The following is a 23,396-nucleotide window of genomic DNA, read 5'->3' on the forward strand; positions in this document are numbered from 1 at the left end:
TTTACTGATGCTTGTTCCTCGGATCCTAAATTAAGCCAGATTGCCCAAGATTCACGAAATTTATGAGTAATTTTAAATGCTCAGTTCTAAAGCATTTTAAAAGTGGCATTTTTCAAGGTTGATTATTCCCAGAAAGGAAGCCTGGTACTTCCTGAAAATCACATTCCTCTAAAATACCTTGCACTGTGTGCAGAGCCCTTAATTCTTTGAGAGACATTGGCTTGTGCTTTTGCAAAGAACAACACTTGATCCTGTAAGGAAAACAGATCCTTTAAAATGCCTGAAGTTCAAGTGTTGGATGTGGAGAAGCAGAAAATTCCAGATGGGCTCTGGAGCAAAATGATTAAGACTCCAAAAATCTGAAATGCTGTGAGATGCTGCCCAAAGTGGATTTTAAATTAATAAGTTAGTTTTCAGTGACATTGTTACTGTGCTAATGTAATATTCCGCGTTATTTAAGAATATATAATAATCTCAGCTTGGCTAAGCCTTGCTTTAGGAACTTTAGCATTTCATGTGGATGCAACTCAAATTTTCCATGACAACAGGTTAGAAAATTCCTTAGAATCACAGAATATCTTGAGTTGGAAGGACCCCACATCACGAAGGCCTTGAAAGCTTTAATCAAAGGTTTAAATGGAGCATTAAAATAATTGAATTTATTTGAGATTATGTGGGAATTACATCCAAAATCTTGGGATGCTTTAAACCCCAACGTTTCCAAGTGGCTGGGAATTCATTCACAGGTGAGCTGGCACTGGAAGCACCTGTCAGAGCTGGACCAGCTGTGGATGCTGAAGTGCCTGCGTTTCGGGTGGCTCCTCAACTTCTGCCCCACGCCCTTCGAGCAGGGCGTCTGGAAAAAGCACTACATCCAGATGGTGAGGGAGCTGCACCTCACCCGGCCCAAGGTACTGCTGCCTTCAGCCTCAGCTTCCAGAACTCCCGCTTTCTGTACTGATTTCGGGTCCTACCAGTGCTTCAGTGTCCATTCCGTGACTCCTTTCCTCTGCCTCCGTATTTTATTTCGTGTTCAGACTCAAATGTTTATTTTTTATTTTGAATGTTGCAGCCTCACAAGCAGTGAGTTCTGCAGTTCAAGCTACAAAATGGCTGACTGTTTTCTCTACAAGGTCTTTTGAGGCTAAACTATCCAATTGAGAAATGACACCTAAATTATTTTCACTTTTAACCCAATAATCACTCAAATTCCACAATGTGGACTTTTCTGTCCAATTACAAAATACCATCCAAACCCCTGAAGAAGGAGGATCGGCCACCGCCCTAAAATCTCCATCTTGTTTATATATATTTCTGTATTCTAAAACCTTAAACTCTCAAGTTTTCCACCATGTGATATTACACACTTCTAATCAAACTCCACAGCCATAATCCCAGTTCTAACATTTAATTTTGGAAGCTTTCTCCACAGCCTCAGGTCAAATAAAGTGTTCTCTGTTGGACTTTCAGCACAGAAAGTTTAAAATTTTCTTGTTGCGGTCTTGTTATTCTCTGTTGGACTTTCAGCACAGAAAGTTTAAAATTCTCAGCATCCAGGGCTCCAACAGTGTTTAACTCAATACAGAGCGTTAGCAAGTTCTCCTCACAGCTTAGTTAGACAAAACAATCCTTTTCCAACCCAAAAACCAAGGTCACCATTGTAGGTTCAGGCCCCAAAATGTGTAAATTGATGGGATCAAACTGGGAGAATGTGACTTTGTTACATAATTATAATTGAATAATTAACCCCCAATATTCAAATGGCCAAAAACCTATAAAAGTGGGAAAACTCATGACTGGTGGAAAATGGATTTGTAGAGAATTCTCCAAGCCTGACAGAAGGCTCCCACATCTGTGTGCAAACTTTGGGATGAGAAATGCTGGCTTAGAAACGCCATGGAACAGGACAGACATCGTTGAGAGAGAAACGGAGCTAGACACAAGTTTCAAAAGATAACATTATAAATAAGACTGGATACTTTAGAGAAATAAAACGGTGAAAGATGCACTGTAGTAAGAACCACAAAGGGTAATTTTAGATTATTGGGTTTGAGGGATTTACAGTGTGGTGTGGTAAAAGTTGATGGGTTAAGAAACACTTATAATGTATTTTAATGAAGAAATACTTGGCTTCTGATTGTGATGGTGTGAATTATACCACCTGTATTGTCTCACCCTTCACATGAGAGTGAAAATAGAATAAAGGTTTTTAAAATGCCTCTCAGTTGCCCCATCTCTGGGTCAGACAAGGGCTTAACCCAACAGTGACCCATTGTCCATCTTGGCTATAGCCTTGGCCAGGCCCTTGCACTGCCCAAGGTGTACCCTTGGAAAGCCTTTTTAATAAATATTTGTTTTATTTCTCTAACTCTTGTTTTATTTCTCGGTCTAGCCTCTGTTCCAGGTTGCCTCCCCAGCCATCACACCTCCTCCACGGGTGTTTGTCCCCACTGGGAAAACTGAGCCCCTCTGCCTCGTGATCGTTTTGGGATCCTCCTGGCCTGAATTCCAAGCTCGGCTCTTTAATTTAAAGCAAAGTCTGGCTTTAAATCAGGCTCTCTGTAGTTGATAGACAGAAGCTGATGCAGCTCAACAGCAGCTCAGCTTATCTTAATACGGATTAAAGGGCTTGGGTGCCTCTTTCTGTCCACTGACCACAATGGAGCCCACAGCGACCACAATTTGAGTTCATCCCCAATGATTATAACTCTAAATTTATCTAAATTCATTTAATAATTATCATTATTAAATGAATAAATTTATTTATTCATCATAAAACTCATTTTCTTCTTTCCACCTCTCCAATTAGACTCCTTCCAAGGACGAGTTCATCGTTATCGACGTGCAACCAGTAAAAAGCAACGTCCCAGAGAGGAAACTTTCTGTGGCAGGGCTGGGGACGAGCAGGGGGAAGAAGGAGCTCCCTCCTTGGCGTTCACCCGACAGGAACCCCACGGACACCGTCCGCTACAACTACCTGGACAACCAGCACCCCATCGAGCAGGCCAGGCAGGCGTAAGAGGGCTTCACATTTTCCTTTTCCCCCGTGGAACAAGATTTTCCATGTCCCCTCTGCCTGTTCTGGTTGCAAACTCATTTTCCTGCTCTTTTTGGCTTTTTTTGGTTCGGATTTGGGCCAAAGCTGCCGCTGCTTTGTGTCCTCTCTGCACAACTTTTGTAATTATATCTGAGTTCTGTTTTCAGAAGTGAGTTGAGGGTGCAACTCCTGGGGGATGTTGCAGAGCTGCAACAGGAGGAATCAGGCCAAGGGTTTGTTGGAGGCTGTTTGAAAATCGAGCTGCCAGGCTGAGAGGAATGTGTGGGTTTCGCAGGGGCAGAGGGAGAATGAATTAATTGTGATGAAATGTAATTCTATCTCTGGGAGGATCTCCTGGCTCACAGGAGGTTGGGATGATTGAATTGCAGCGCAGGTGTAAGAGGATGTCAGGGCATGGAGGTGATGAATGGTATTTGTGTCTGCTCTGCCTGGATCCATCACTTCCTGGGCTCCCAGAATTATCCTCATGGGAAAAAAAAAGGCATTTCCCTCCCAAAGCAGAGCTGTGCACTGTTAGAACTGCCCCAGGTTTTCCTTTGTCACCTCTGGCATCAGAGATTTTCCAGCTCTTGGGTCCAGGGTCAGTTTTCTGTGCATTAACCAGCCCAGGGAGGGTGTGGCAGTGCCCTGTGGGAAGAGCTCACCCTTTTCTTGTGTAAATCCCTGGAAATGCCACCTCTGACACTTCCCAGGGGTCACCTCAGCCCAGCTGGCGTGACAAGGGTGAGGCTGCCATTAATCCAAGCCTGGCAAAGAGGCAATGGGTCCTCTTGAGCATTCCCTGTTCTCTGTGGGAATCCACAGGCCGAGCAGGAGATTCCTCTGGGCCGTGCCAACAAAAACCTTGGGAACCCACAGAGCCACGACAAAAAAGCACCCGGGTTTTGTTTAAACAAATACCAAACAGAGCCAAGATTATCCCTGCACCCAGGAACAATCAGCTCAGGGATTGTTTGGCCAAGCACTCTGGGAGATCTTTCCCAAACCCACCGGGAGCTCCCCGAGCAAAAACCTCGCATGAATCACGTTTTAATCCGCGTCCCCTGCTCCTTGGATGTTGCACTACTTCAAAGAGCTTCCCAGTTTCCACCTCACCCTCTTTCTTGTGGGATGTTTCCCAACTCCAACACCGCTTTTTGGGTCGTGTTCTTTGAGGTTTTTAAGGGAATATTTTCACCGGACACTTCCTGCTGCAAACAAACCTGGTGTTGTTCTCCAGCCGCGCTCAATGGTTTTGTGTAGCAGCTCCCAGAGGTTTCTGGGAGGCTCAGGATTCTCTTGTGCCATTTCTGGGAGGTTCAGGATTCTCCTGAGCCGTGAAAAAAGTGGGACAAGCCTCGTTTGAAGAGTTTAAATGTCGCCTGTCCCAGCGTTGAGCTGTGGAACCAGGTGAGAACAATTCACCTGAAATAATGAAACAGTAAATAATAAATAAATAATAAATAATACATACACTCCCCGTTTGCCTCTCCCCAGCGAGATCCCAGCCCGTCTCCATTTGTGGGGAATGTTTTAATGCCAAGTCTTCCTGCAAATCTGCCATTTATCCTCAATTACAGAGGATTATTGCGAGGAGAGAGAGGAATTCTGCGAGATTTGCCTGTTTATTGAGGATCTGCCTTTAATATCCCTTAAGCTGCAGGTAATTGCTGCTGCTCAGGCTCATCTGTGCCGATTATTCAGCAGCACAGGTGCTGCCTCATTTCAGGTGCTGACCCAGCCTCCCACTCCCACAACGACGCTCTGCAGCTTCTTTTCCAGGGACACTTTGCTGTGCCTTCCCAAAAATCCTCCCACCGAGGCTCTGCCTTGTGTTCTCCACCTTTCGGGAATTGAGAATCAAGGAAATTGATTCTGGGGCTGTTAGAGCGTGGAAAATATCATTATTCAGCTCTCCAGTTCTTCAGTGGATCCCACGAGCATCCCCCAGGTTTTGGTGAGGGCAACAGGAAAATGTCACCGTGGTCCTGATGTCCCTTTGGGGTGCCAAATCTTGGTTTGGAGGCTCCCAGGAATCCACCTCAGACCCTGCCCGACCAGGGCTCAGCTTGGAAGGCAGAACAGGATCCCGAGATAAACATCTCCCAGCCCCGCCGGCGATTCTCCTTTCAGATGAGCCGGATTCCAGGAGCTCAAGGGCAAAACAACCTCTGCTCATGTAAAATGGATGTTCGGGAGGAAGAAGGGCGCTGTGAAACGGGACCCTGCAACAACAGAAGCGATTTCCAGGGGTTTGCCAAAGGGAACCCGGGAGGGGAAATGGCTTTTGCTGCGGTCTGGAAAGGAACAGGGGTGAGGATTTCCCTCAGGACGTGGCAGAACTCGCAGAAACTCTGAGTGATGGTGGAGAAAAAAGGACTGCAGGGAGCTCTTCGAGGCCAGCACCTTGACTGAGAATCCCTGAGCCGACAAAAGCTTTTTTTCCCATTTGAGTGCCGGGGGAGCTGCGCAGTGTGAATAAACAGGATCACATCAAAGGAATACCTAACGCCACCATCAAAGCAAGGTGTGAGAGGAGTCACTGGCTGCTGCCTCGACTCCAAGTTAATCTCCCTAATTCCAGGTTGGATTTTGTAGAATTTAAGAGGTACTCCACCAAAAATAAGTTTTTCCTAACTCTTGGGCCTGGTTAAAATCTCCTCGGAGCCCGACCTTGCTCTGCAGTTGTTTTCTGGTCCAAAGGGAGAGGAGGACTCTGCTGCTCATCACATCAAGGTGAAATATTGACATTTAAATGGCAGAGTTCATGGAATTCCACAATGGCTTGGGTGGAAAGAGACATTAAAATTCATCCAGTTCCAGCCCTGAGTCCTTCCACTATCCCAGGTTGCTCCAAGCCCCATCCAAGCTGGCCTTGGACATTCCAGGGATCCAGGGGCAGCCACAGCTTCTCTGGGAATTCCAGCCCAGGACCTCCCCACCCTCTCAGAGAGGGATTTTTTCCTAATATTTAATCTAAATCTCTTTTACTTTAAAACTGCTCATGGAAAAAGTAATTTCTTGTCATCTGTGATGACGAAGAGTTTTCATCTGTTTCTTGGCTGGCCTTTTTGAGTCATCAGCTGCCTTCTCCCTCCCACAGCAGCACCAAAACAACACTGCTGAGAATTCCTAGCAGGGAACTCATCCTTGTTTAGCCAAAAAAAAAAAAAGGGGGAAATGTGGGAAGCAGAAGGAGCTGCAGTCAATTCTCAATTAGGCAGTGCGGTGGAAATGGAGTCCTCTAAGTGGAAACACAAAACACATTCTGCAGGCTGTGAGACCATAATTGGCTCTTTAGCTTTGAAAAGCAGATCAATACATTTCCAGACAGCAGCTGGGCAGTGCTCACTGGGGAGAACAACAACACCGGCCCACAGCTGGGGAGTGCCCGAAAAACGGGGTTCACTTGCAATCTGCACGATCACTGAAACCTGGTTTTTGTTTCTGCTGGATCTCTTTGCTGGTTGCTCAGAAAGGCAGGAGTTTGGACCCTAAAAACTGTGCCCAGGAGCCCAGTGAAAACCCCCCCTGAGGGAGCGAAGGAGATGGGACGGAGATCCCAAATAAGTTCCCTGGGAGGTTTGGATTTAGCTGGGACAGTGTGGGAAAAGCTTCCCAGTCACTGAGCAGGGAAATTAGGAGCAGCAAGGACCAGACGTGCAGCCAAGGGAGTGGTGAGGTGATAGAGAGGAGATACAGACAGGCTTGCATTACAAATTGCCTGGAAGGGGTTATCAAAATCCCTCAATAGGATCATAGCTGTGGCTATCGGTGTTGTCATTTGTCACAGCCACGATTTCTGGTACGGCTGGTTTGTTTTCTGCCTGAATTGTCCAAGCAGCTTTTTGTTGTAGACAAAAATAAAAAAAAAACCCAAACCCTCCAGAGATCAGCAAGGAAGGATTTGCCTCTCTGGGCACAAAGAAATATTGCATAGGGGAAGTGAAAGATTTTTATCTGAAGCGAGTTAGGAAATTTTTTCTGTGGGGCTCCGATCTGCCTCCAGAGGCCCAGGAGGGCGTTTCTGTCGCGCACAGTTCTGCTGGAAGGCATCTGCTGTTTGTGCTGCTGCTTGCCAATAAATCAAAAGATTTGCCTCCCACTTGATGATGAATAATGAATTCCAATTGCACCGAGCGCTGGAGCCGCGCCAAGGCCGCGGCCTCGAGCCTCAAGACAGGGCCCTGCTCCTTCTCACAGCCAAAACGCCGCGTCCTTCCCCCTCCTCTGCCCTGGGGGAATTTATGGCCACGGGCTGCCTCTAAAAAACAGTTGCATATTGTCCTGGAGTGTTTACCCGACGAGAAAATAATTATTCTGGTTAATTGTTCTGCTGGGAGCAGGCCCCGTTCCTGGTTCCTGACAACGAGGGAATCGCTCGCGTGAGAAGGACTCGGTCCCCTCGCTCCTCTCGCCCTCTTCGTGCTGCTCAAAAGCCAGCCCAGCTCCCTGAGGGCGTGTGGGAATCAAAAATATTCCTTAAGGGAGGAAAAGGGGGGGAGAAACAGCGATTCAGCACCGGGAGTGAGACCCGCCGTCCTTTTTCCCTGTCCTTGCTCCTTGCGTTTTCCTGACCTGGAGCTGAGGTTGTGGGGGTGACCTGACACCACGATTTGGACACAGCAGCAGATACCTAAATTTACACTAATAATTTACACTAATAATTTACACGAATAATTTACATTAACAATTTACACTAACAATTTACACAAATAATTTACACAAATAATTTACAATGATATTTTACAATAATAATTTACAATAATATTTGCAGTCACAAGGCCAAGGCTGCCTTCTACACAAAGGTCACATCATCATTTAGGATGGAAAACGCCTTTAAGAGGAAAATGGGATGAAAAACAGCGATTCAGCACTGGGAGTGAGACCTGCCGTCCTTTTTCCTCTCCCTCATTTCTTCCATTTTCCTGCCCTGGAGCTGAGGTTGTGGGGGTGACCTGACACCAAGATTTGGACACCAAAACACAGCAGAAGATACCTAAATTTACACTAATAATTTACACTAATAATTTACACTAACAATTTACACTAACAATTTACACTAACAATTTACACTAACAATTTACACGAATAATTTACAATGATATTTTACAATAATAATTTACAATAATATTTGCAGTCACAAGGCCAGGGCTGCCTTCTACCCAAAGGTCACATCATCATTTAGGATGGAAAACACCTTTAAGATCACCAAGTCCAACCATAACCAGGTCCTTCAAAATGACCAATTAATTCCCAGCTGGAATATTTTGGATGGAATTTTCTCCCTTTTTTTTTTTCTTTTTTTTTGTGTTTAAAAACAGGACACTGCCAGGTCCACGAAAATGATCAGTTCATTCCCAGCTGGAATATTTTGGATGGAATTTTTTAGGGGTTTTTTTGGGGGTTGATTTTTTGTTTTGGGGTTTTTTGTCTTGTTTATAAACAGGTTGTTGTTTTCCTCAGTTTCCTATTTGAAATAATGCTGGATTTGACTTTATGCTCCTGGACTGGGATGAGGGAATGCTGGACACGTGCTGGTGGTGTGATCCTGGTTTTTTACAGGATAAAAGCTGCATTTGAGTCCACTTCCCCCTTTATACCTGTGGTTTTGTATTCCTACTGTGCTTTTTCACTGGGAGAACCACTCAGAGCTTCTGCTTTAAATTCCCAGATTAATTTCATGGAATTTGAATGTGGAATGAATGCCTTTGGATAATGAACCTGCCTGAGTGCTTAGAAATAATAATGCCTCAGAGTCTGGATTTTACTCCTGATATTGGGGGAAAAAATGTGGCCACTGGCCATATTCCCGTGCAATTCACTTAATTTTCACACTCTGGAATATTCCTGTTCTGCCAGTTAATTGTGTTGAACTTCATAGCAGCTGCATCTAATAGAGAAAAGATGCAAATACATGTGTAGAATTATTTGGTTACAAAAAACACGGAATAAACCTTGTTGGAGGGGCAGCCCCAGCCTTTTTCACACGTCAGGTCACACAGACTTCACTGAAAACTCCCAAATCGATTCAGCTCAATTTTCTGTGGATTTCCCCAAGGAGCTGTAACAATCTTAGGCAGACTCAGCTTAAATCACTGAGTCCTGAGCTTGTGTTTGAGCGCCAGGATTTATCACAACTTTAAAAATAAAATCAAGTTCCCACCTTCCCCTGAGCCCCGAGTGCGCTCTTTGGGGCAAGATAAAAAACGTGTTATCTTTCCAGGCGGCAACACCCCAAAGGATTTGACTTTTACCACCCTCGGGGCAGCAAGTGCGGAGCATTCATTGAAATTGTCGCGTTCTGCTCGGCAGGAGGAGGAAGGGAGGAGGGCGCACCCCGGACCTGAGCAGGGAGGCGGCCGAGAGGAAGAGGAGAGGAGGATGCGCTCAGCTCGGGAAGGTGAAATGGCTGGCGGGTGTCACCTGGGGGTGATTCCTGCACTGCCGGGCACGGGGGAGCTCGGGGCTTTTCCCGCAGGGAATCACCAAACCCGCCGCGGCTGGAACCTCGCTGCGCCCCAGACACTGCTGGGTGGGAACTGGCGGTGCACAGAGTGACCCTGGCATTTACTTACAGTGACCCTGTGATTTATTAATTTATTTACAGTGACCCTGTAAATTTAATCATTTATTTACAGCGACCCTGTAAATTTGTTCATTTATTTACAGTGACCCTGTGATTTATTAATTTATTTACAGTGACCCTGTAATTTATTAATTTATTTACAATTACCCTGTAATTTATTCATTTATTTACAGTGACCCTGTAAATTTAATAATATATTTACAGTGACCCTGTAAATGTATTAATTTATTTACAGTGACCCTGTAAATTTAATAATTTATTTACAATGGCCCTGTAATTTATTAATTAATTTACAGTGACCCTGTAAATGTATTAATTTATTTACAGTGACCCTGTAAATTTAACCATTTATTTACAGTGACCCTGTAAACTTATTAATTTACTTACAGTGACCCTGTAATTTATTAATTTATTTACAGTGACCCTGTAAATTTAATAATTTATTTACAGTGACCCTGTAAATTTATTTATTTACAATGACCCTATAAACTTATTAATTTCTTTACAGTGACCCTGTAAATTTATTAATTTATTTACAGTGACCCTGTAATTTATTAATTTATTTACAGTGACCCTGCAAATTTAATAATTTATTTACAGTGACCCTGTAAATTTATTTATTTACAATGGCCCTATAAATTTATTAATTTATTTACAGTGACCCTGTAAACTTATTAATTTATTTACAGTGACCCTGTAAATTTAATCATTTATTTACAGTGACCCTGTAATTTATTAATTCATTTACAGTGACCCTGTAATTTATTAATTTATTTACAGTGACCCTGTAAATTTATTAATTCACTGCGGGGTGCAGAGGTTCAGGAACATCACACCATAACCAATACGATCCAGTGAAGCCAAATTTATTATCCCTAAAAAAGATATTATTATTATTATTATTATTATTATTATTATTATTATTATTATTTAGAATAATTATTAATATATTTATTATTCTATTTATAATAAATCTCTACTGTCCACGTGTCTCTAGCTAATACATGATTGGTTAATCCTGGCTGTTCACACATCTAAAATGATTGGATCATCTCATTTTTCTTGCTGTGGTGGTCTGGCCCACCCATGGCTCACTTTTTTCTAACTTTCCCGAGCTTGCTGACAAACTTGCTGAGTTTTAAATTTATTTATTTATCGTGGGGCGCGGAGGTTCAGGGACATCCCACCATAACCAATATGATCCAGTGAAGCCAAATTTCTTATCCCTAAAAAGATAATTTATTATTTTATTATTATTACTATATTTATTATATTATATAATTATATTATTCTATTTATAATAAATCTCTACTGTCCGCGTGTCTCTAGCTAATACATGATTGGTTAATCCTGGCTGTTCACATGTCCAAAATGATTGGATCATCTCATTTTTCTTGCTGTGGTGGTCTGGCCCACCCATGGCTCAGTTTTCTCTTACTTTCCCGAGCTTGCTGACAAACTTGCTGAGTCCTGCTGACTCTTCTTGTATCTTTTTCAAGGCTATCCCGAGCCCATTTCTGAGTCTGTCCGTTATCCATTGTTTGTGAGCGTGTCCGTTCTCTGGGCTGGCTTGTGCATCGGCTGAATATGGCCATTGTCTTGCAAGAACTCCTCAACCTGCAAAAAACTCTCAACAATTTACCTCTCCTCTACCCCCAAAAATCCCTTTTCATGCTTTTTACAAAGTGCTGCCACAGTTCCTTCATGATTTTTGCATCTCTTCCCAAAATTTCACGACTTCGGATCGCCGTGGTTTGACGTTCGTTTGTTCGTTCGTTCTGCGCGCCCCGAGCCCGAGCAGAGCAGCCCCAAACCTTAACACTGAGAGCTCTTTGTGCTGAAATAGGACATCCTCCCATGAAAGGAGCCCAGGGAAGTCATTCCAGAAAGCTCCACGGGCTCTGGAAACAAAGAGGTGCCAGGACAAGGCCGTGCTCAGCGGTTCTGGGAGCGGACCTGGCGTTCCCCAGCACAGAGGGCAGGGAAGGCCTGGGAGCTGAGCTAAAAAAGGGTTACAGAAAAGAGAGGCATTGTCCCCAGCTGGGGAGGCATCCTCCTGACCCAAATACAGCCTCGCGTGCAAGGGAATCGATTCTGGCACGGTTGGAGCACGGAAAATGTCATCATCGAGCCTCAACACTCTCTGCACATCAGTGTCCTCACACTGTGGGGCTTTAACTTCTTCTTGCCAGGGTCAGGATTAAATGCTCCAGGGGGCGTTTCTTGTTCGGACTCGGAGCTTTATTGGTTCTTAGCTATTTTACAATAGATAAGTCTATTTTACAATAAAATAAGTTCTGCAGCACTTCACTCTCACAAACTAAAAATGGAGCCCTATCTCTCTCTCTACAAGGCCTTTTAAGGATAAAAAGAAATGACACCTAAATTATTTCCATTTTTAACCCAATAACCAACCACCTGTGGCCTGCAATGGGGACTTTTTTATCCAATTACACAAAACCACCCCAACCCACGGAGAATAAGGTGAAGAAGAAGGACCAACCTCTGCCCTAAACCCTCCATCTTGTTTATATATATTTCTATATTCTAAAACCCCAAACTCTGAGTTTTCCACCATGTGATGTCACACATTTCTATTCAAACTCCACACCCACAATCCCAGTTTTATAATTTAATTTTGGAAGCTTTCTCCACAGCCTCAGCTGAAATGCAGTGTTCTCCTGTGGGTCAGCCCCAAAAAGTCACAGAAAATCTAAAATTCTCAGCAGCCAGGGTTCCAACAGCCCACCACAATTTCCCAATTTTGAGTTGTTTCCATTGCCAGGCCAGCAGTGGAAGGATCTCAGCTCAGAGTAAAAAAATAAGTGAATTTGGTTTTCTCTCCCTGGATTTTAAGGAAAGTTATGTGATGTTCAAGTTAATTAACTTGCAATCCCAACCAGGAAGGATTTAAGTGACAAAAAATCAGAGAATCACAGGATTGTTGAAGTTTGAAAAGATCTTTAAGATCATCCAGTCCGATCATGCCTCTGCCACCGCTGATCTGTGTCCCCAAGTGTCACTTCCATAGGGATTTTTAATCCCTCCAGAGATGGGGACTCCACTGGAGCCCTGAGCAGCTGTGCCAGGGCTGGGCAGCCATAAATGAGCACTAAAAACAATAAAACTGAGGTTAAACCAGGCGGATGCCTAAGAAAAAATTAAAAAATACATAATTCTCTAGGTATAATCCAAAATGAATTTCCATTTCTTATTAAGGGTAGCATTGGGAAACCTGGTTGAAATGAAAGGCCTTTGGAAAGGCTCTTATTGAATCAAGTCTAAATAAAGAAGCTTAATGTGCAAATCTTCCAGCAAATCCTTAGAAGAAGAACAGCCTGGGATGAAAGAATAAATGCCCGAGGCGAGCAAACACCGAGTTCAAATTAAAATGAAACCCTCAAACAGATCAATGATCCAAGTGCAGAGTGTAGGTGAGAATAAAGAATGTTCCAGGCAACAATGGAGATGTAAAAAGGGATTATTAGACAGAGCTCCCAGCTCAGGAGGCCCCACCAAAATAAGAATAAAAACTTAATTAAGGGGACATCCACCGGCTCCACGTCTCCATGTGCTGCATGAGAAACCCTGGGAGGGTTTGCAGTTTGTTACTCAACGTGGAAAGCAGAAAATGTGACCAGGCTGGCTCTTCATCTGGAATAAATTAAAGTCAATTGGCCTAATTAGAATAAAGAGCAAATGACAGTGAGTGGAGTTAATTAGGTTTCTAATGAAGGGCCACGTTCTGCACGTGGAACCCCCATGTCTGTGCAGGGCCCAGGGAATTCCTGCCCCTTCTTTATCCAGGGAAAAAATTCCCAAATTTTTGATGGGAAAGGTCAAATGGGTGGATCAATGTCAGCCATGCGGGGCTGGCCCTGCCTTTGTCTGCTCCAGACACTGCCCCACCCTCACAGCTGCTCCCAAATTATTTTTAGCCCTTCTAAAAATTCTTTTTAGTCCTTAAATAACTTCTTTTTGACAGGATCAGTCCTCCCTGCCTCCTGCCTGTGTCCTAAGGTAACGGGATTGTAGGATTTGAAGGCAGGAGTGCATTTTTTCCACAGCATTTTGATGGGAAATTGAGACAAAATCCCATTTCCAGGAGGTGGGAAGAGCTGACAGGAAAACCCAGGATTCCCAGCACAAGGTCCTGTGCAATGTATATTAATATTTTATAAACCTTACTTTGAATTTTCTTTATTCAACATAATAATGTTTGTTCTCTATTCTTACTAAATAACTTGGATCAGTCAAAAAAAACCAAAAACAACAAAAAACACAAAAAAAAAAAAAAAACAAAACAAACAAAACAAAAAAACAAAACAAAAAAAAAAAAAACAAAAAAAAAAAAAACAAACAAAAAAAAAAAACAAAAAAAAAAACAAAAACACCAAAAACAAAAAAAAAAACACCAAACCCAGAAGGGTTTTTCTTTAGTCCTCGTTTTTTTCTCCTTTTCTTTCTTTTTTCAACCCTTCCCCTTTCCCCCTTCAACCTAACACCACGCAGAGGAGGAGAGGCACATGGGAGAGGGGAGATAAATAATTAGTTTACTCCCCCTTTCCCCCCCCCCCCCCACCGGCTTTAGTTTTAGGATTATCATTAAGGGATATCATTTAGGAATAAAATGTATAGAGTCAATATTTATTTATATTATTCTGTAGAACTGATAGAATAGAACTTGGGAATAAAAGTTATGGAATGTATAGAATTTCCCAGTGGATTCCAATGTTTTCAGTCCGTCTGAAGCTGTTTGGGATGATGATTTCTCTTCTCCTTCTCTTCTTCTTCTCCTTCTCCTTCTCCTTTCTCCTTCTTTTCTCCCCCCTTCCCTTCCGTCCCCTTCCCTTCCCTTCCCTTCCTTCCCTTCCCTTCCTTCCCTTCCCTTCCTTCCTTCCTTCCTTCCCTTCCTTCCTTCCTTCCCTTCCTTCCTTCCCTTCCCCCTTTCCCTCTCCCTCCCCCTTTCCCTTTCCCTTTCCCCTTTCCCTTCCTCTTTCCCTTCCTTCCCCTTCCCCTTTCCCCTTCCTGCTTTCCCCTTTCCCTTTCCTTTTCCCCTTTCCCCTTTCCTTTCCCCTTCCCCTTCCTTTTCTTCTTTCTTTTTTCTTTCCCTTTCCCTTTCCTTTCCTTTTCCCCTTCCCCTTTCCCTTCCCCCTTCCCCCTCCTTCCTTTCCTTCTTTCCTTTTCCTTTCCTTTTTCTTCCCCTTTCCCCTTCCTTTTCCCCTTTTCCCTTTCCTTTCCCCTTCCCCCTTCCTTTCCCCCCTTTTCCCTTTTCCTTTTCTCTTTCCCCTTTCCTTTTCTTTTCTTCCTTTTCCCCCCTTTCCCCTTTCCTTCCTTTCCCCTTTCCCTTTCTTTTCCCTCTTTCCCCTTTCCCTTTCCTTTCCCTTTCCCTTTCCCTTTCCCTTTTCCCCTTTCCCCTCTCCCCTTTCCCCTTTCCCCTTTCCTTTCCTTTCCCTTTCCTTTCCTTTCCTTTCCCTTTCCCCTTTCCTTTCCTTTCCCCTTTCCTTTCCCTTTCCCTTTTCCTTTCCCTTTCCTTTTCCTTCCCTGGAATTCCCTTTCCCCTTTCCCTTTCCTTTTCCTTTCCTTTCCCCTTTCCCCCTTTCCTTTCCCCTTTCCCTTTCCCCTTTTCCCTTCCCCAGCTGTCCCTCTCCGCAGACCCCGATGCGGTCCCGGAGCCCCCGGCCCGTCCCAGCCGGGCCCGGCCCGCCCCGGCTCCGGCCCGGAGCTGCCTCGGGAGCGCCGCGATCCGCCCGGGGCCCGTCCGAGCGCCCGAGCCGCGGCACGGAGGAGCTGCTGGTGCCACCAGGGGGGACACCGGGTCCCCGTGTGAGTGTCGTGTCCTGTCCTCGGGGACAGCACCCAAATCATGGAGTCATGCAATGGTTTGGGTGGGAAGGGACCTTAAACCCCATCCATTCCACCCTGCCACCTTCTGCTGTCCAAGCCCTCTCCAACCTCTCCTTGGACACTTCCAGGGATCCAGGGGCAGCCACAGCTTCTCTGGGAATTCCAGCCCAGCCACAGCTTCTCTGGGAATTCCAGCCCAGCCCCTCCCCACCGGCCCAGCCAGGAATTTTGTCCCAAATCCCACCCAAATCTCCCCTTTCCCAGCAGGAAGCCATTCCCTGTGTCCTGTCCCTCCATGCCTTGTCCCAAGTCCCTCTCCAGCTCTCCTGGAGCTGCTCTTTGGGGTGGAGGACCAGGAAGTGCTCTGGATGGTGGGAACCACAGGGTTTCCAAAAACAAGGAGCCAGAGCAACACGATCCCAAACACTCTGATGCCACCTCAGTCTGGGGTTGGCTTTGGAAGCTCTTCCTGGAGCATCCCGCAGCTGCTCAGGGTCAGGAGCCTGCTGGAAAAGCCTTTCTGGGGTTTTTGGGAAGTCCTGCTGGTTCACCCAGGGGTTGTCACTGTGGGGGTTTCAATCTGTGAGCCCTGGTGGCTTTTTGTGCCGAGATGGTGAAGAACCTGGCGGGAGCAAAGGCAAAGAGGATTTTGGTGGAATACTGTTGGGATTTTAGGGGAGCCACCGGGGTAGAGTGATGGGAGATCCTACAGGGAAATGATTATCCAGTAATTATTGGTGATCCCATCTAGATGGGAGATGATGGAGCACCTCCAGGATCCCTTTGGATCTCCCAAACCTTGCTTTTTTAGCAGATCCATGGGTTAATCTCCACGAGGAGGATCCACAGTGCAAATCCCAAATCCTTGTGACGGGAGAAAGGATCCAAGAAAGAGACCAGGAAAACTCTGGAATGCTTGGATTGGGCTGGATTAGGGATTGGATTTTAAAAATTCCTTCACTGGAAGGGTTGTCCAGGGTGGAGGGATTTAAAATCCCCGTGGATGTGACCTTTTGGAGAACTTTTGGATGGAGAACTTTTCCAACCCTAACAATTCCATGATTCCATGAATGAGGCCTCAGGAAAACACAAGAAAATTTTATTTTAGAGGTTTTTTTTTCTATCAGAGAGAGACAAATCCTATTGCAATTCCTTCAGTGACCTCTCCCAGAGCTCTGTGAGCTCCACCAGGCTCTTCCCAAAGTAAACACCCCAATTTTGGATCCTGCTTTGCCAGGCCGTGTTTGCAGCCTGTCAGGAAGGGACAGAAAAAGGGAAAATGTTTTGATTGATGATTATTTCCCCTATAATGAGACCACAAGTGGGAATAACCTGTCCACTCAATCCAGATTTGGAATGGTAGTTGAGGTATTAAATGCCACAGAAATCCCAAGGACCAGCTGAGCATTTACATACATTTAAAACCTGAATTCTCTGAGTTAATCTGAATTCTCTACATTAGTCTGATTTTTACCATTTTCTCTCTCACGCAGCACCTCCTCTGTTTGAGGCTCAGCCCTGGCACATTCCTTCATCCACCCAAGGATCCGACACGGAATGAGGGAGGATCCAGAGCATCCTTCATCCAAGCAGAACAGGAATTCGTCCCCCTGGCACTGGGGAAACGACAGCAAAATTCCTGCTGGCTTCGGGATCTGGACCTGTTTTCCTGTAGCTGGTGCTACATTCCCTTTTCCTCCTGGCTACACCTGGAATTTTGACCTTGGAGAAGCCTCCTTAGATCCTTGGGAGGTTTCCTGTGGATCATCTGGACATCCTGGAGCACATCCCATGGAAAACTTGGACACAGAATTCCTTCCTCGTGTTAAAGCAATTCCATTTTTCCATTGTGATAGTGAGGAGGAAATCAAATCCAACACTCTGAATTTGCACCTGGATCCACGAGGAGCTGGAATTAAGAGATTGGGAATCCCATGCTCTCCCTCTCTCTCACTGATCTTTTCTGCAATTTGGGAAATTCCCAGAAAATGCAGCAAAGAGCAATTTTTGAGGATAAGGGCATTGAAAGCACAGAAAACTGAATTTACCCCAGAGAGCTGGGACAAAACGGAACCTTTCCACACATCAGGAAAAATCATGGCAAGCACACAAATCCTCAGCATTTATGGAGGAAATTCCAACCACCAATCACAGAGTCACAGAGCTATTAAGGATGGAAAAGACCTTTTAGATCCCCAAATCCCTTTTAGATCCCCAAATCCCTTTTAGATCCCCAAATCCCTGCCCATTTCCCCAAACCATGCCCACAGGTGCCATATCCACAAGTTTTCCATTCAGTGGAATGAAGATTCCATTCTTTCCATGAAGAAATTGCTCCTAATATCACAGAACCACAGAATCACAGAATTTCCAGGTTGGAAGAGACCTTTAAGATCATCGAGTCCAACCCATCTTCTAACACCTCAACTAGACCATGGCACCAAGTGCCAGATCCGGTCTTTTTTTAAACACATCGAGGGATGGTGACTCCACCACCTCCCTGGGTAGATGATTCCAGTATTTGATCACTCTTTCTGTGAAAAACTTCCTCCTTAATTCTAGCCTGTATCTCCCTTGGCGCAGTTTGAGACTGTGTCCTCTTGTTCTGTCTGTTGTTGCCCGGAGAAAGAGACCGACCCCAGCTCAGCACAGCCACCCCTCAGGAAGCTGTAGAGAGTGATAAGGTCACCTCTGAGTCTCCTTTTCTCCAGATTGAACAACCCCAGCTCCCTCAGTCGTTCTTCACACGGCTTGTGTTCCAAGCCCCTCACCAGCCTCGCTGCTCCTCTTTGGACACGCTCAAGCATCTCGACGTCCCTCCTGAACTGAGGGGCCCAGAATTGGACGCAATACTCAAGGTGCGGCCACACCAGTGCCGAGTACAGGGGAAGAATGACCTCCCTGCTCCTGCTGGCCACACCATTCCAATACTGGCCAGGGTGCCATTGGCCTTCTTGGCCACCTGGGCACACTGCTGGCTCGTGTTCAGCCGGCTGTCACCAGCACCCCCAGGTCCCTTTCTGCCTGGGCGCTGCCCAGCCACACCGTCCCCAGCCTGTAACGTTGCAGGGGTTATTGTGGCCAAAGTGCAGGACTCGGAGCTTGGACTTCTTGAACTTCATCCCATTGGTTTCTGCCCATCCATCCAACCGTTCCAAATCCCTCTGCAAAGCCCTCTGTCCCCCTGATAGAGCGACACACGCCCCCAGCTTAGTGTCATCTGCAAATTTGCCAATGAAAGACTCTAAACCCTCATCCATGTCATCGATAAAAACATTAAACAGAACTGGCCCCAGCACAGACCCCTGAGGGACACCACTGGTGGCTGGATGCAGCACCATTCACCAGCACTCTCTGGGCCCGGCCATGCGGCCAGTTCCAACCTGATCCTGCCCTGGTGCAGCTCAAGGATGTTTCAATGTGGATTAGGAGGAAATTTCTGCTCTGTGAGCAGATTAATCCATGTCCCCTGAGGGTTTTGGGATCACCACGGCGTTCCACAGGCTGAGAGCATCCAAATCACTGATTTTACAGCTCAGTGCAGTTTTCTCTCCCAGACTTTGGGGTTTTTCCTGGTTTTCCTGTGTTTGGAAGGATGAGTTCATCTCAACCAACACAAAGGCCGAAAACCTGACAAATCTGAGCTGCTACCTCCCAAAAAATTCAGCCAGGAACTTGCAGATGGGAATCATCTCCTGTATCTTCAGATCTGCTAATTATGCAGAACAGGCTGGTGGGTTTCGCTGAAGAAAGTGAAATTTTGAGGATTTAAAGTGAGGTGGAACAAACCAAAGCATTCACCAGCATCATTCCCTGGAATTGCAAATCTTTCCTCACCAGCCTTTTTTTAACATTTTCCCTCCCAAAATTCCCTAAACCAGGAATTTTGGAAACCAAGTTAAACCAATCACTCCACAGGTGCTTCCTTGGCTTCCTAAATCCAAGATTTTTTAAAAAAAATTTCCATTAGGCAGCAGCTGAGGGTCAGACCCACTTTCCAAACATGGAAATGATGTCAATAATTTATCTTTTCCCATCAGTATTCCCTGGAATTGTACAATTCCCAGGTCAGATCCATGTTCCCAACATGGAAATTATGTCAGTGGTTTAATTTTTCCTTAATATTCCGCTGATTTATTCCCAGGTCAGATCCATGTTCCCAACATGGAAATTATGTCAGTGGTTTAATTTTCCCATCAATATTCCCTGGAATTGTACAATTCCCAGGTCAGATCCATGTTCCCAACATGGAAATGATGTCAATAGTTTATCTTTTCCCATCAATATTCCCTGGAATTGTACAATCCCCAGGATCTGAGTGGTCTCAGATAGGCTCTGTGCCTTTACTGCATCTTAAGTGCTCACTGCACATTTTAAAGCTTAAACCTTCTCTGATTTATAATTTTTTTGCATTTATTTTTGTATTTTATTAAAAAAAAGTTATAAATCAGAGAAGGTTTAAGCTTTAAACTGATGCTGTAAAATAATAAGCAGAACTGTCCAGGAGCGTGTTGAGCCAAGTCAATTATCCTTGGAATAGCAGCAGACCTAGAGAAATTAATCAGAATAAAATCAGATGTACTTATGCTGTCTGTAAACATATTTTACATCATTCCTGAGGTTTGGAATTTGAAATGGAGAGGGGAAAACCAAAAAATCTCTGGGGCAAAACACATCGAGTGCCTCAGAATGGCAGCCCTGGGCTACAGCCCCGCTCAGATGTGGGCAACAAAACCATCCCAAAACCCCACCTGTGCTTCCCTGGTGTTCCTTGCCCCGGAGGATCGTCAGAGTTTGGTACATTTTGGGAGCCAACATGAAAATTTCCTGATGATTCTGAGCTAAGGAAGCAGAAATTTGGGGGAAAAAAAGACTTACGTGGATGGGGGATTTTTGGGAATGCCAAAGTGGAGGTGAGGGAGGTGGGAGCAGGAGGAGAGCAAATCTCAGCAGCGGTGCTGGGGGGTGAAGGGTTAATGGATGGTTCTGGAAGAGCGTGGAGACCTTGTGGCAAAGGGAGAGCAGCCAGCAGAGGAAATAAATGCGAGATAAAAAGTTGCTGTAATCAGTGGATGAAGCTGATAAGGAGCAGAGCTCAGCTCCAGGGCTGAGTTGTTTTTGGGGAGGCACAAGGACATGGGAATATTTGGGAATATTTGAAATCCACCACCTTGTGCCTGCTGGAGGATGATTTAAACTCTATTCCAGCCTGTTCCACCATGAAATCTGATTTCCAAATGCCCTCAGGCACAGAGCAGGCCTTTTAAAACATCCCACCCCGTGGGAAGAGCTCCTTCCTCGTGCCCTTCTCCCTCCCTGCAAGCGCTGCTGAGCCCCAGACATGAGAGTGGTGCCAAAAATCCCCACACCAGCCCCTGGACAGGGAGATTTTCCAAGAAAGTTTTTGACCATCGCACAAATCCCTAAGAAATAAATCCTCCAGAACCCCATTCAGACCCCATTCAGATCTCACAGCACACAACAGGGAAAACACCCTCAGAACTCCCCAGCCATGAGAGTGGTGCCAAAAATCCCCACAGCAGCCCCTGCACAGGGAGATTTCCCAATTCTGACCATCCCACAAATCCCCCCAGCAGTTGTGTGGCCACTGCCAGCATCTCCCTTCAGTTTATCTGTAATTTAAGGGTTTTTCCCTTGCTGCCTGCTCTGTGCTCCTCCACAGCCCTGTGTTTTCATCCAGGGATTGACCAGGATGGCACCAGGGAGGAGATTTGGGAGCTGGAGCCATCAGCAAGGCCCTGGCAAACAGCACCCACCCGGCTCAAGGTCCTTTCCCAATGAAGGAATCTCTGAACAAAACCTAAACTTAAACAATGATTTGCCCAAGAAATAAATCCTCCAGAACCCCATTCAGATCCCATTCAGATCCCACAGCTCACAACAGGGAAACACCCTCAGAACACCCCAGCCATGAGAGTGGTGCCAAAAATCCCCACAGCAGCCCCTGCACAGGGAGATTTGCCAATTCTGACCATCCCACAAATCCCCCCAGCAGTCGTGTGGCCACTGCCAGCATCTCCCTTCAGTTTATCTGTCATTTAAGGGTTTTTCCCTTGCTGTCTGCTCTGTGCTCCTCCACAGCCCTGTGTTTTCATCCAGGGATTGACCAGGATGGCACCAGGGAGGAGATTTGGGAGCTGGAGCCATCAGCAAGGCCCTGGCAAACAGCACCCACCCGGCTCAAGGTCCTTTCCCAATGAAGGAATCTCTGAACAAAACCTAAACTTAAACAATGATTTGCCCAAGAAATAAATCCTCCAGAACCCCATTCAGATCCCATTCAGATCCCACAGCTCACAACAGGGAAACACCCTCAGAACACCCCAGCCATGAGAGTGGTGCCAAAAATCCCCACAGCAGCCCCTGCACAGGGAGATTTGCCAATTCTGACCATCCCACAAATCCCCCCAGCAGTCGTGTGGCCACTGCCAGCATCTCCCTTCAGTTTAATCTGCAATTTAAGGGTTTTTTCCCCTGAAGGAGCTGAATCCTGGCCACACAAAGAAATCAATTCAACCTTGGCTGCTCAGCTCAAGGGTCACTGCCCATCCCAAGCAGCGCTGCAGTGACCCAGGGCACCAGCCCAGCTCCAGAAGCACAAAAAGCAAAAGCTCTGATTCATCTCCAGCCCCGTTCTCTCCACCTCTCCAAATGCAACTGGAGCAACTCCCACAGAACTCCATTTACCAGGCACTCAGAGTGAGATTTGTGGTTCATTTTCATCCAGGCAGCATTTCCTCTCTGCTCACAGGTAGGTTTGTGACCCACCAGAATCCAGGCATTGGCCAGGATGGCACCAGGGAGGAGATTTGGGAGCTGGAGCCATCAGCAAAACCCTGGCAAACAGCACCAACCAAACAATTGCCAATTCCCCAAACAGGAGTTGAGAAAATCCCTGTCTCCAGAAGCTCATGTGAATTTTAGAAGTCGCTGGATATTCACAGAAGAATGCTGAGCTGATTTTATAGGATTGCTGAAGAATTTGGGATGCAAGAGACCCCAGGTCCAACCTCCTGCTTTAAGCAGGGTCAGATCTGGGATCATCCCACCTTGCTGAGGGATTTAGGGCTTCCAAATCCTCCCAAGGAGGAGAGGGCACAACTGCTGCATGTGGGACATTGTGACATTTTGGCAATCATGGAAAATCCTGAGCTGCAAGATCATCAAATCCAACTCCTGCACAGACACCCCAAAATCCCTCCCTGGGAGCGTTGTCCTGGAGCCTTGGGAAGGTCACCATTCCCTGGGGATCCTGTTCAGTGTCTGACTCTTTAGGGAACAACCTTTTCCCATAAACTTTTTCCCATAAACCTTTTCCCAATAAACCTTTACTCACAATCCAGCCTCCCCTCAGTTGTGCTGGGTTTGCATCTAGGGATCCCCTCAGCCTTTTCCCCCCTCAAACACCCTGTTCCTCTTCCCTGCTCCCTCCTCCGTGCACTCCCCGGGAACCTGCGGGTCTCCAGGAGGGATTTTTCTCCTTTTTTCAGGGAAACCCAGCCGGTTTTTCCCTCCTGGAATCGATGTTTTGCTACCACCTAGCGCTGAGGGGGCGCGGCCTCCTCAGGCCCACGTGGTTTCCGTCAGGGCAGATAACAGCACCGGCGGGAATTTGGGAACGAGACCCCGGGGAAAATCTGAATTTTAATGGGGAAATAGGATGATCCCATTATTGTGAATTTCAGAAATTGTCCCTTTTAAACTGTTTTTTTCCTGCTCGAGTCGGTGTTTTGCTACCATCTAGTGCTGAGGGAGCACGGCCTCCTCAGGCCTGCGTGGTTCTCCTCAGGAAGGATAACACCAGCGGGAATTTGGGAACGAAACCTCGGGGGAAACTGGATTTAAACGGGAAATAGGACGATCCCACTACTGAGAATTTCAAAAATTGTCTCTTTTAAATTG

At 45.8% G+C, this 23,396-nt stretch overlaps 1 protein-coding gene across 1 annotated transcript in view; it reads left to right on the plus strand.

The window, feature by feature from the left end:
• Nucleotides 1-23,142, plus strand: part of FBXO16 (F-box protein 16) — a 48,419-nt gene extending 25,277 nt beyond the window's left edge. The window contains exons 5-9 of the mRNA XM_030944789.1: nt 747-911; nt 2,810-3,015; nt 9,353-9,440; nt 15,266-15,452; nt 22,985-23,142. Of these exons, the coding sequence (XP_030800649.1) occupies nt 747-911; nt 2,810-3,015; nt 9,353-9,440; nt 15,266-15,452; nt 22,985-23,142 (804 nt within the window). The remainder of the gene's footprint in view (nt 1-746; nt 912-2,809; nt 3,016-9,352; nt 9,441-15,265; nt 15,453-22,984) is intronic.
• Nucleotides 23,143-23,396: the final 254 nt, after the last annotated feature.

The sequence above is a fragment of the Camarhynchus parvulus genome, chromosome 3, assembly GCF_901933205.1.
Source record: "Camarhynchus parvulus chromosome 3, STF_HiC, whole genome shotgun sequence".
In the NCBI taxonomy this organism is placed as follows: Eukaryota; Metazoa; Chordata; class Aves; order Passeriformes; family Thraupidae; genus Camarhynchus; species Camarhynchus parvulus.